We start from the raw sequence: 13,444 nt of genomic DNA on the forward strand, positions 1-13,444 counted from the left end.
AAAGAGGGCAGCAGGTCGACGTTGGGCATCGGGGACTTTAGTTCAAGTTTCCCTGAAGAGGACGGCCAGCTGCGAGGATGTTGCTCGTTAGCTGGGTCCATCAATCGATAACGTTACATATTGCAAAGTTTCTTTTCTCCTCTTGATGCAGGTTGTATCCTTTTGTGGGACATTTTCATGTCACGTTTAGTTGATGAGTGAGCTGTCAAGTCAGACACTGACTGTAAATTCATCTTTAATTTCAAGGGGAAAGCCGACCAGCCGCTGTCGCCAGTATTTTATATGAAGAAGAAGTGACAAAGGGCTCTGGTGTCATGGTAACAGTTATTATAGGGCCGCTATTGTATCAGAATTCGCTTATGCAAAGCTGTTTTCATACAATTGACAAATAGTCCTTGAATTATCACTTTTTTGATTACTTGAAGATCATTTTATTGTAATGTCTCTATCTTACTTCCACTCATGCTTTCAGATATATTGACGAACAAAATGTCCCAAAAACGTGCCTGAAGTAGAAACAATATACTCAGTAGCATAAATGTTTATTTTTTTCCCCATCTGTTGTGAGTGATAGTGATATTTCTACAGTCGGGTATGATCAGTTCCTCATCAAATACTTCATAAGTATTCATCTTGACAATATCTGCACACACTCCTGCACCTCAGGGGGTGATGTGAGCCTCCTCACACACACACACACACACACACACACACACACACACACACACACACACACACACACACACACACACACACACACTCTCTCTTCTTCTGGGCTGCCAATGTGTCATCTCTCCGTCTCTGGTCTCGTTGCCAACAGAACATCCTGCTGGTTCAGCGGCAGATGTCGCTGACCGATGAAGATCTGGACAACTTCCGGAAAGTTCTGAAGAGCTACATCGATGCCACCGCAGCCCACTCTGACAACCTGCAGTGAGTGTTTTGCCTGTTTTCAGACAAAGTGATATCTTTTAAATACTGCGTCAGACTCTGCTGCTGAAATAGCTTTGTGGAGATTGAGGCCATGTTGTTTTTGGAGCGCCGACTGTGCCAAAACTGAAAAGTACACTCAGTGGAAAGGAGGGAAACTACTCTTCATGAAAAGTTCCCATCATCATTTTATCATCTATCATCCTTATAGCTTATATGCATTATGATGATCCAAGATGGTTTTAAAATAGCTTTTCTCAACATATAAAGGAACGCTGCATCCTTAGATACATGGTTTTCACTTGACAGAAAGGGGGTGAAAAAATTGATTCTGAAAAGTAATGACAGGTGTCAGACAATTGTGGTGGAGCAAAAAGTACAATATTTGCCTCTGAGATGAAGTGGAGAAGTATAAAGTTGCATAGGGAAATACAATAACCTGTACAAGTACTATGTATTCTCTTCTTCTTCTCCCTCCCGCTGTCAGTGTGTCCGTTCAGAAGCTCCCGGGAAAGTTGTGTTACATAATGTATGAGTTCTGGCAAGACCGCATGTCCTGGATGAGGTCAGTATTGTGTATGTGTGTGTATGTGTGTGTGTGTGTGTGTGTGTGTGTGTGTGTGTGTGTGTGTGTGTGTGTGTGTGTGTGTGTGTGTGTGTGTGTGTGTGTGTGTGTGTGTGTGTGTGGGTGTGTCAGTGTCAGATATTGGCAGACTGTTTGGCAATCTTAACTTTTTGATCGAAATGTTCCCCACCAGGGAAGATGAGCAGATGGCCCATCTCTCAGTACACAGACAGACACACACACACACATGGATGTAGATTAAATGGTTTTAAATAGCATCTATATCTTTATCTGTGAATAAATTAATCTGCACAGACCTGCTGTGTTGAATAAAAATGTGATTTACTTTTTTTTTTTTTACAGTTTTCAATTACAGGTTATGGACATTTACAATTTTGACTAACTAATTAAAGGTCTATTGTGTAGGATTTAGTGGCATCTAGTGGTTTGATTGTAGATTGCAACCAGACGGCAACCCCCTGATCGGTTGTATAGAAGTCTGTGAGGAAACTACCCAATTTTCAACTTTATTTAACACAGTAAACATTATAAACATTAGTTTAGTCTCAATAGCTCGTTTCAAGTCATCTTCAAAACAGCATGATGTTAATTTAGTACATTATGCTCCCATTTAGAGTGAAATAGAGCACACGGCATAATTAATTTATTGATGCTCAACTGAAAACCGTCTCTATTCTGCTATTCCTCTTTCTCTTCTCTGTAGCTACCTGCAGTCCAACAGCAGTAAAGACTTCCAGCGCTGCACCATTGACATGTTGGAGGATGCTGAAGTAGTTTCTACCATGTTGCTGCCAGGTTTGTATACGTTTGTCTGGGTGTGCATGCGTATGTGTGTGTGTATAGTATTAATGAGCATTTCATAGTTTTAATGTTGTTAAATGGAGATTAAAACCAGTTCTGCAAATCCTGCTGAGAGTGAGATCAACATTTGTGATATGTGGACAAAGTCATTTCCATAAACTGACTTTCAGTGAGACCTAGTTATGATGTCCAGTAGCAATGAGGACCACAGACATTATGACGTTAGGATTTTGTCACTGATGTGTTCATTTGAGTGATGGCGCATTAGACCCAAACTCCTCGGCCGTTGAGGGATATACTGTACATTCTTATCAGCTGCTCATTGCCTCTGTGATCTGCTTGTCACTCAAACAGAGCCTTCCCTCTCCCCTGTGTCGTCAGCAATTCCAAGTCTTTTCAAGAATATCTTTTTTTTTTAAATAACCTTGCTTGATACTGTAATTTGGAAATGGTAGCCACAAGTATCCGTGACAGGGATCTGCTCACATTCACCAACCATTGCATGGCTTTGAACTTGCCAAACAACTTGCTATCAGCCTCTCTTTGGTCATCTTAGGTCATGCTGCAAAATCGCCGATTGGTTTAAACTGACTGCTCTTACTTTTCGTTAGATATCGTACGGACATTTGTATAAGGATACAAGACAGTTGCGTATATCAACAGTAAAAATCCAATGCGTTTTTAATGAGTACTACATTCTAAACCTTTTTGAGTGGACTTCTCTCCCTTTTCAAGTGAGAACACACTGCTTTGTCACAACGTCCATAGTATGTAATATGTATTTGGCCGAACAGCCTTTTTCATTTTGGCCAAGATGAGTTCATGTGGTAATCGCTGTGTGTCACATTCAGCTGTTGCATTAGTACATGAGGCCTGGATGTGTTGTGATATGTGAAAATGTACTAAAACCTCCCATCTGTGGAAACCGGGGGTGCGTCCGAAATTTCTGGGCCTCCTGACAATAAATCACTTTAAGAATTTGGTATAAATGTTTTCAAATCAGGGATTTACGGTGAAAATATTGAATGTTTCCGAATAAATAAATACCCAAGTGGGGACATTCTCTCCAAACTATGTTCACACTGCCCGTTTAAAGTGAGCCGGTTCTTATGTTTTTGCTCACATGACACAGATCCGATATGTGTGTATTGTAAAGGTGTAAACACTGCGAAAACACAGATTATCAAATACTTGCTTTGCGTGTGAAATTTTTTTTTCCAGCAGGCAGACTTGTACTTGGCATTGTGACTACTATCTGACGCACATTTCTTATTTTGCCGTCATAGCATCATCAACTCCTCAGCAGCATCAACACATGGCAGAGCAGCACTGGTCACTGCCAGCCCAGTCCAGGCCACAATCACGACTCTCCTCTCTCCTCTTGACATTTGATTCATTTGTTGCGGGCCTCAAAACATGCTTCAGAAAGCAATAGAATTAATTATAATTTCTGCCTCTTTGCGTCCATTGCAGAGGTTTTTTTTAACTGTGTGGGCTGCAAGGGTTGCACCCGTTACTGTACATGGTTGTTTACTTCCACATCTGTGACTCGCACGTAAGCATTACGTTGTGGCGTAAACACAGGAATTAAACAACAGTCACTTTTAGCAGGCGTAAACAGGCAAAAATATGATGTTGGAAAACAAGAAGAAAAATGCTTGCATGCTGTGCAGCATTTCCAATAAAATAGTTGCTTCTACTCGAACATCGTACGTGTTTTTTTTTTGTATCATCAGTAGGTTACTTTGCTCTGAGTCTCAGATGAGTTTGGCTGCTGGGGATACAAGTGAGGCCACAATGCGCAGATTGGAAGAATGAGGGAGGACAGTTTATGAGTCGCACGTCAGAAGCGCAGGAAGGAGTCGACACTGGAATCAATAATAGAAAAAATAAATAAAACACGACACTCTGCTGCTGCTAGCTGAGGCTATTATTGTCTGTGTCAGAGACAGTCACACTCCTTTCTTATTTATTTTTTCCCAGGGGGAGCTTTGCACTTAATAACTTACTGTTTAAATACCACTAAGAATCTTCTCTTTGACTGAAAAGGACTCCAGGCTAAACATAATGTAAAATATTTTGCTTTGTATCTGACCTGTGTTTGCTGGAAATTGACTGTCACAATAAAAAAAGGTGTTAACAGTTTGAAAACAGCCGAACAATGGCACACAATGGCTCTATAAAGCTGACATTTTCCAGCAATTCATTGTTTTATTTGCCGCCATCCACAAATGATGTAAATTATTTACACATTTGTTATTTTGCTAATGCAAACTCAGCTGAAAAATTAGAGCTTAATCAAGTGTAAACTAGATCAATGATGGTTTCTAAATGTACCCTGACGTGTCCCTCCCTAAGTTCTGTTGCTGTGCAGTGACCCAACTCTGTGTGTGTTTCCTCAGCTTCCTGGTGGATTATGACTAACAACTAGCAACTGAATCCAGAATGTCACATCTACTGCCTACACTGTCACAGGGACAAAGACACACTCGCGCCACACACACACACACACACACACACACACACACACACACACACACACATGATAATTCAGAAGGCATCCATGTGTTTGAAAGCAACAGGAGACAGAGACAATGACGTCATCCAGCACTCTCCAGCAGCATTTTTTTTTGTATTCCTCTGTCTCCGACTGCTCATTATTGTGCCGCTTATATCAAAAGGGATAGTTGCTTCCCTCTAGCCAATCTAATGACTTGAACGTGTTTGATCCTCTGCAAGGCAAAAGCCTTGTTTCTCATAACCTTGTCTCTCACTTGGCCTCCTCTCTCTTGCAGTGTTTGTCTGCTATTATGCCAGTGGAGAACAACCCAAAATAGGCTAGGCTACTAGAACAAATCCAATTGAATACAAATTCACCATGCCAGTAGTGTTATTGTGCTTTTGATGAGTTGTTTACAGTTGAATAACATTATATAGGAGATGAAGGGTTTCTTCACGCAACACGTGCATGCTGACGACTGTGGCCAAGGGCTTCCAGTCATAGTTCCTTTTAAATCCTGGCTGTATATGCTGTATGATACTGTAGCACTGTTTATCTTTCAGTTAGCTGTCTTACTGTCGTGTGCTCAGGATGATGCAACTCTACCCCTGACATCCATCTATTGCTAGATATACTACTTATTTATATTAGTTACATCTCCTCTGAAACACTCTCTTTGTTTCAAAAGTATTTCCAAAAGTGTGAATATCTAACAGAAGTCACACTTTGTGAGGACATTTCATTGTATCACTAAGTTATGAATAGAAACTATATTTAATATGTCATGTATTTGCTTTGATCATGTACATATGTAACTGAGATATATTCATATTTATGTTGTGTTTTGGTTCTGTAATCATCACCACAAATTGTAACCAAACTGAAACTCTACTTCGACACAAATAAGATTAAAGCTATTCATTGTTTTGACAAGTGAAAATGCCTCTGAATCTTCAGTTTTCTACAGATATTTTCCTCTGATACTGCAACGTGTCATTAATTTTAACTGACATCTCAAATGTTTCCGTTTCCATTGACTCCAAGATGCCCTTTCTCACAGAACAATTTAAAGCTGCATTAATCAAGTTGTGGATCACTGAGGAGGAGAACAATTACAAACAAGGCAGATGCAGAGCACTCAGTGGCAGATTATCAATTTATAAAGTCGTTATGACAAACATCGGGCAGACGTCGGCATTCAGCAGACACAAAGTATCAACGCAGGGGTCACAGTTTCCTTTAGCACAAGTTTCGCCCAATAAATATTTCACGATGTTTGGTTTTCTTAACCAGGAAGTTGCGAACTTGTCTTACAAGGACAGGAAGTCATTTACAAATATGGTTGCTCTGTGTTTTTGTTCTCAGACTCAACCATGAAACCCCCCAAATAAGATTTAAACAATCTAAAGAGAATAAAGTAGCTCATGCGTGTGTTACAAGCAACTGTTCTCACGTTCCACTTTAACACCATTTAATTCAAACACCAAAAATATGAACTGATGCTGCTTTCAGTGGAATCAGCATCGTATCCAAGTTGATGAGTCTGAACTCAATTGGAGTAAAATGTAGAAATCAGAATAATCCAGTAAGCAATCTGAAAACAAAAGTATCCTGAAGTCTGGTTCACAGTTCAGGATCATGCGAATATAAATCAGCTTCCTGTGAGCTATAAATTCCCCACATTGCCTTGAAATATTAACAGTTTCCATGGATAACACCAGACACTTCCCTGACTAAAATTATTCAAGTGTGTGAGCAGGATGCAGAATAATTACTAAAGGTTCGGTGTCACAGCCCGTGTTGGTACACAAATTGGGACTTGGGATGCTGCATGCATCTAATGTATTGTAATCTACGGCTGTGCAGAGAGCTCAACAGAAGTCCTTGTAGCTTTTTCATCTTCCCTTGGCAATCAGAATAGTTTGAAGCGAATGTTTTACAAGCTCTGAATAGCAATGAAATGTCCAGGTCCCTTCATTGCAGCCAGTTTCTATGACAGAAACATAATGCCGAGATGCTTTGTGCCACAAGTGGGTGCACAGTCGCAGAGGCTGGCACATCATTGCACTGATTGCTCGGGCTGTAATATTTGATTGCTTGATTACCTGCAAATTGAAGCCCTCTCATCTTCAGCTGTCAGGCGGCCAGTCTGCTGGCAAGACAGAATGAATAGTGGTGATCAGGGCAGCCGTGAAGCTGTGAGGATGTGGACCCACTCCTCCTGTTCCTCACCTGTTCCTGTAATCACTGAGGGATAAACGTCACCACTTCATCTTTTACCAACACCGGAGAGGAGGGTCTAAGTTGCAGCGAATTTTAGGCAACAAAAAATAAACAGTACATTTTAAACATCATTATGGACTTCATTTGTTCCGGTTTCCAACTGTTCTTCCAAAATCAACACATGTAACATTCGGTGGAAACTTTTCGCGATGGGAAGATCCAAACTCGACGAGGCTCCCTGAATCAGTCGTGTGTATGGGTAGGTAGTAATTTGAATCCGCTCCGGGAATGGAGGACCCCACCACTAACAATGAAAAACACTCACAAATAGGGTTTGATTTCATGAAAATCCTAAGGATTATAATTTAAAAGACATCAGAAGTTTGGTTATAAAAATAAATTCCACCTAAGAGTCTCTAACAAAAAGTATCCAGCTCCTAGTCCCCTGCAGCTATACATAATATATAAATCTATACCCATGCTAGAACTGATGTTCTCCAAGCCAAACACTACAGACAGTGTTCTCCCTGTTTTATTATATATCTTGAAGGTACAGCAGGGATTTACTTCTCTCCTGCTGCCACTGCTGGATGAAAGTTGTATGTACTGAAACCACTGTGTAATGCATTATTCTCTCAAAATACAACCCAGGAGTCTCAGGAGATGTTTTCTTGCAGTTACATATTCCAACGAGATGCTGAAACAACATAAGGACCGACTGGCTTCTTTGACTGTTGAGTTTTATTTGGATAGATGTCTTATTGGAGCTATATAATTCAATACATTGGTTTAAAAAATATATAAAAAGCCACCTGCACATTTCCGTACTCCTTCATTTTCATGAAAGGATATTTTCCTGTGATTCATTTCCTGGTCTTGAAACATGTTGTTCTGTATGGTGAGAGGGATGCTGTACACTGATGAATAGCCAGTTAAATAATTTGAATAGCACTCTCCTTCAGCAGGGGGTTTATATATTCAGGCAGGTGCCCTTGGCTCTGACACAGCTCTTCACTTCAGAGGGCCAAGGGCCAGGGCTAAGGTGACCAAACGACATCTGTTGTCCCGTTTCATTACCCTCCATTGTTAGTTTCCTCCACCGTGGGTACTCTATTGTGCAGAAGGCCACACGGAAGACATCCAAAATCAAAGCCTGTGTTTGTTGTTAGTGCTGGAAGAATACAAGTTGTAAATGTTAGACGATTGAAGTAAACCTTGAGGGATTATCGACACAAAAAGCACTTAGATACTTGAAAATCTTTACATTTACCAGAGCATTCCATATTAGTGCACACTCAAAATAACAGGTAGATTTTGCACGACCGTTAGTTGTCATTTCAAACAAACATGTTTTGTGTAAACTTTGATATTTTGGGGTGAATGACTTTTGATGAGAATAGCAGCGGTGAATAATGGGGGCGAGGAGAGCAGATAACGCTCTGACCGAGCAGACTAATCCTTAGAGGAACAGACACAGAAGTTGTTAAAAAGGTCTTCAGCAGTCTTCAGCTATCATGGGCATCACATTTAGAAAGCCCTGCAAGACACTGCAAAGGAGAAGGACCTTCCTGGAGGAGTAAAAAGAAAAGTAACGGAAGATGCGGAAAATCCACAGGAGAAACGCTGACAACTGGACAAAGAGTTGCTGTCCACCTCAGGGGACACTGGTAAGCTTTATGCCCATATTTTAATTGGAGAGAGTTAAAAATAGAGACTATTATTCTGCTATAAATGACGAGCTACCACTTTCACTAAGAGACATGGAATGACGGCCCGTCTTGTCTTTTAGTTTGAGACCTTTTGTCCATGTTCGTGTTGTGACTCAGTGAACTCATGTTGTGATGTTTTTTCTCTCATCTGTAGAAAGCAGGGGAAGCGCTAAGAGGAAGGCCGTCGCCGATGACGCACCAGTTGAAACGAAGAAGAGGAAATTGCCCCTGCCTGCCATGTTTAAGGCCAAATACCAGTAGCAGAAGAAACTTGGCAAAGGAGGATACAGAAGCACACAGAGGAGGAGGGGGCCGGAAACTGCAGAGTTTGGCGGTTCTAACAGTAGCGGATTCTTTTTTCTGCCCCGTATTTTCGCAGAGATATAATTATTTAAAAAAATTAAACACTGTAAATCACGCCGGCGTGACGCAAGAACCCAGAGGGTTAACGTCTGTATGTAGTCAACAACTGACTGTTAAATGTGATAAATAAAGTGCAATTGAATAACATCTAAACAATATTTATTATTACAGATTTCAAATTGAACTGGATTGATTAAGCAATAAGGTACTCGAGGCAGTCGTGAAATAATGTACTGTTCAAGGGTGTTGTTAAGGCGAACCCTTGAACTGTACATTATTGTAGACACAGTACTGGCTCTCCTACCTTATTGCTTTTATAATACGGGTGCCTGTGACTTTATAAATATTAATAGTAAGCTCTCTTTCAGCACAAAATAGTTGTAGCCACCAAACGTTCCCCGCTAACTAGTCTGCTCTCAACACGTTATCTGCTCTGCTCTCCTGATTACAGAACCTCGAAACATGCCAAAATAAAAAAAAATCCGCCGTTGTTAGGGGTACTAAATAGTTAAATTAGTTAAATAGTGAAACTTTAGAATCGCTCAGTCATGTTGAGCTTACGTAATTATAAAAATATAACGATCTTTTTTTTATGTAGTCCATCGTTTCTCTTCTCACAAGGGTTTACAGTACTTTAGCCGTTTAAATGTATTAAATCGGACCTGTGGTTGATCTAGAAGCGTTTGAGTTTTTTAAAACTCATTTTCGAAAAAAAGGTTAAGTGCGCACTGATATGGAACACTCTAAATGTAAACAGGCTGTACAGTACTTTATGGCTGAATAAAATACCCCTTGTGACTCACTCTCAACCAATCAGAATGCTTGATTTGATCTACCCATATTATAATGCTAAATAATACATACTCTAATAATAAAAACATTATCTTTTCTTATTTCAAGTAAAATGAAGGCTGGATTTAGACTGACGTGCCGACCTAAGTACTGCGGTAAGTACTGCGGTAAGTACTACGGTAAGTACTACGGTAAGCGTATTGCCTCACTTCCGGTTGCCAGCGTGTCTGCTATCCGATAGCGTACTTTCTCAGCTCAAGCTAAACCAAGATAATCGGATGATATTCTTCAGTACAAGCAGCTGATTACTTGCTGTACATCTTTCTCATATGGCGGTGGGAATAGTTGAGGCCGTCTCTGGACTCATTTCTGGCCGGGTGTCAAAAGTAGTCGGGTTCTTTGGGCGGGTTCTTAGATAAAAGTGATCGGGTTTGTAAGTCAAAAGCTTGTTCTAAATTCAAGGTTGGTACAAAGTTCTAAGCGGGTAAAAATAAATGGTTTACTAGCGTCTTACAATGGGAAGGATCATGATGCGCCTGCCACCGGCGGCACGGCGACGTGCTCCGGGGCGAAGAATCATGATGGGCCTGCCACTGGCGGCACGGCGACGTGCTCCGGGGCGAAGAATCATGATGCGTCTTCGTGGCATTGTAAAACAAATGGTAACCTTTTGGGAGCAACGGGTTCTATTTATAAACTCTTGACTCTTGACTCTGTGGTGTCACTGATGAGTTCACAGTTAGATGACACGATCAAATAGACATGGGGTGTTCAACTAAATTTCAGCCGGGTCCAGTTAGAGAGAATTTCCTCAAGCAAAGGTCCAGACCATCACAATAATGTCAAACTCTCGCTTTAGGATTTTGTGCCATATGTATTGAAGTAGCCAACAGTTGTATTAACGTCTGTATGTAGTCAACAACTGACTGTTAAATGTAATAAAGAAAGTTCAATTGAATAACATCTAAACAATATATATTACATATTTTTAATTGAACTGGATTAATGATAAATAATACATACATTCTCAGCTCCAGCTAAACCAAGAGGCACGGCGACGTGAAAAATGCTCAATTTAAAAAGCTTGTTTTTCATCGTTAAAGGTAATATTTACCCATTTTAAGAATTAGAATGCTTAATTAACATGTCCTTTAATGCATTGAACCTGCTGTGAGCGCATTTCTTGAAACAACTGATATAAAACAAATCAGATAAAAATCGTTGTGACACATACGTCACATCGGGACGTTAACCTAAAAATTTCACAAAGAACCCGGTGTGACATATATGCACAATACGAAAATAATCATTTCAATAAAAATTCAATCATATTTAGCTAACATATTTTATGTTGCTCAATCCAAAGCATATTAAAACAAATAAAAAAAATAAAAAAATCATGTCATAATTATGTAATTATTAATATTTTTTGTTACCATTAACGCCCAATGTGACATTTATGTAACATTTCAAAAATTTGACACTATTTTGAAAACACAGTCAGAAATGTGTTGTATGTGGTCTATTTAGTCTGTCTTATGTCCCCCATAATTTTCCTTGAAGGAGAAATGGGTCCGGATTCTTATGGGTTAATTAGGCCACACGATGATTAATTATTTCTGCGTGTCTGACGTGTTCAAATGCAACTTATCTTCACAGAAATCCAAAGACTGGGGGTCAAAGGTGATGAAGTGGCAGCTGTTGTTCTGTTTCATGTTCAGTATCTTCATTTCTTTCACCCTGAAAACTTGACTGTGTGGGAGGAAACATGTTCGGAGGGTGTCTCGCCTCCGGAAGTTTAACTCACTCGTCTGCTTTGACTGAGAGACGTCTCACACGGACTTGCAGTTTGCCATGAAATACATTTTAGTGTCCCAATTTGTGTTCTTAAAATAAATAGTGGGTGGCATGTAGGGGAATCTATTGGCATAAATGGAATATAATATTAATAAGAATGTTTTCTTTAGTGTATAATCAGTTGCGGTATCTATTTTATTTTATTTTTATTTTTCCTATAGTAACCCAGAGCGGACCAACCAAGCACTGGCTGTAGATTGAGCCTTTTGTGGTTTCACTTCTGCCGCCAAAGTTCTTCGGCATCTAGTGGTGAGGTTGCCATCTGTGAGTTTGCCATCTGCAACCTCACCACTAGATGCCACTAAGTCCTACTTTGCACTTTTAAGATCTAATAGTTGACACACACATTGTTCCTGCCAATGTTTCTGTATTGATAGTTTAATAGAAGTGTAGGGCCGTGCCGAACATACAAAAGCAACATTTCGTGCAGCGTCTTTGTTTCGAGGTCCAGCACAGCAGTAGAGTAACGTACAAAACACAGTCTCAAAATCGACTGCTGCGTCACTCCTGGCCTTGAAGAACATTAAGAGGTTCTTATAACGTTATGTCAATGAATATTTGCAAATTTTAACAGAGGAGCAGACAAGGTGAGAGAGAGAGAGAGAGAGAGAGAGAGAGAGAGAGAGAGAGAGAGAGAGAGAGAGGGACAGAGAGAGAGAGAAGGGAAAGAAAAATGTCTGTAAAAGAGATGTTAACATGTGAAAAAGACAGATGGGAAAAGAGAGTTTTATCATCCACAAAATTTATTTTTCTTTTGGGGTGTTATGTGATGTCCAGCTTGGCAGTAATATCAACTCCAGTGTCCCCTTGGCCTCCCTGGGATGATGAACTGTGACAGATCCTCCTTTGCCAGTGTGTAATCTAAGCATCAGGCTGAGCAGAGCTGACAGACATAACGTTAGCTCACTGTGCATCATTAACTTTTATTGAGTGCACTGGATTTATGTAATTTAGAGTGTAAAGTTGATAACTTGATATTCTTACTTTGCTGTGCTCTCATCACTGAGGCTCTCATATTAAGTTTACCATGTATTACTTGTAATCCTTGTGTGGTCATGGTGTTTATCTTTGATTAAAATTAGGCTACCGTTTTTCAGTCCACCACTTTTGTGCAGACTACACATTTCAGAAATTCATGCTCCCCAGACGATGAATCCCACTTAAAGTGATGAGTTTCCCTCTAGTTTCACTATGAGGTTGACATTTTTGGCTTTAGTGAGATGTGAACTACATCTATTGCCAGAAAATTTGGTACAGATATCAATGGCCCCCTACATTTTTAAAATGTTGGTGATCCCATGACTTTTTTTCTACTGTCACATTTAGATCTATTTTAAATTGTCCAGTACTTTGGTTTATGACCAAATACCAGCAACACTTTTAATTTCCCAACTGCCTTAGCTGTACTTGAGTGATAATTAGTCAATGTTAGCATGCTAAAATACTTAACTGGTTAATATGCTGAACATTATACCTGCTTAACGTCAGCATTGCCATTGGTAGCACGTTAGGATGGGAATGTTATCATTTAGCTCAAAGTACGGTAATGCCTCAAAGAGCTGCTAGCTTAGCTGTATACTTTTGACCTTGTTTCTATTGCGTACGTTTCCCATCTTATCTCCTCATGACGCACAGAGCTTATCTTGGGTTTCTGTGAAACTCTTTGAACACTCAGCTATATAG

General features: G+C 40.0%; 1 protein-coding gene across 1 annotated transcript in view; it reads left to right on the forward strand.

Moving 5' to 3' along the window:
* necab3 (N-terminal EF-hand calcium binding protein 3) overlaps positions 1 to 4,748 on the forward strand; it is a gene marked incomplete at both ends in the record, with an annotated part of 33,130 nt that extends 28,382 nt beyond the window's left edge. The window contains 4 exons of the mRNA XM_079218546.1: positions 821 to 933; positions 1,418 to 1,495; positions 2,220 to 2,311; positions 4,720 to 4,748. Coding sequence (XP_079074672.1) covers positions 821 to 933; positions 1,418 to 1,495; positions 2,220 to 2,311; positions 4,720 to 4,748 — 312 coding nt within the window. The remainder of the gene's footprint in view (positions 1 to 820; positions 934 to 1,417; positions 1,496 to 2,219; positions 2,312 to 4,719) is intronic.
* Between the last annotated feature and the right edge of the window lie 8,696 nt (positions 4,749 to 13,444).

Source organism: Taurulus bubalis (assembly GCF_910589615.1).
Source record: "Taurulus bubalis genome assembly, chromosome: 5".
NCBI classification, from domain to species: Eukaryota; Metazoa; Chordata; class Actinopteri; order Perciformes; family Cottidae; genus Taurulus; species Taurulus bubalis.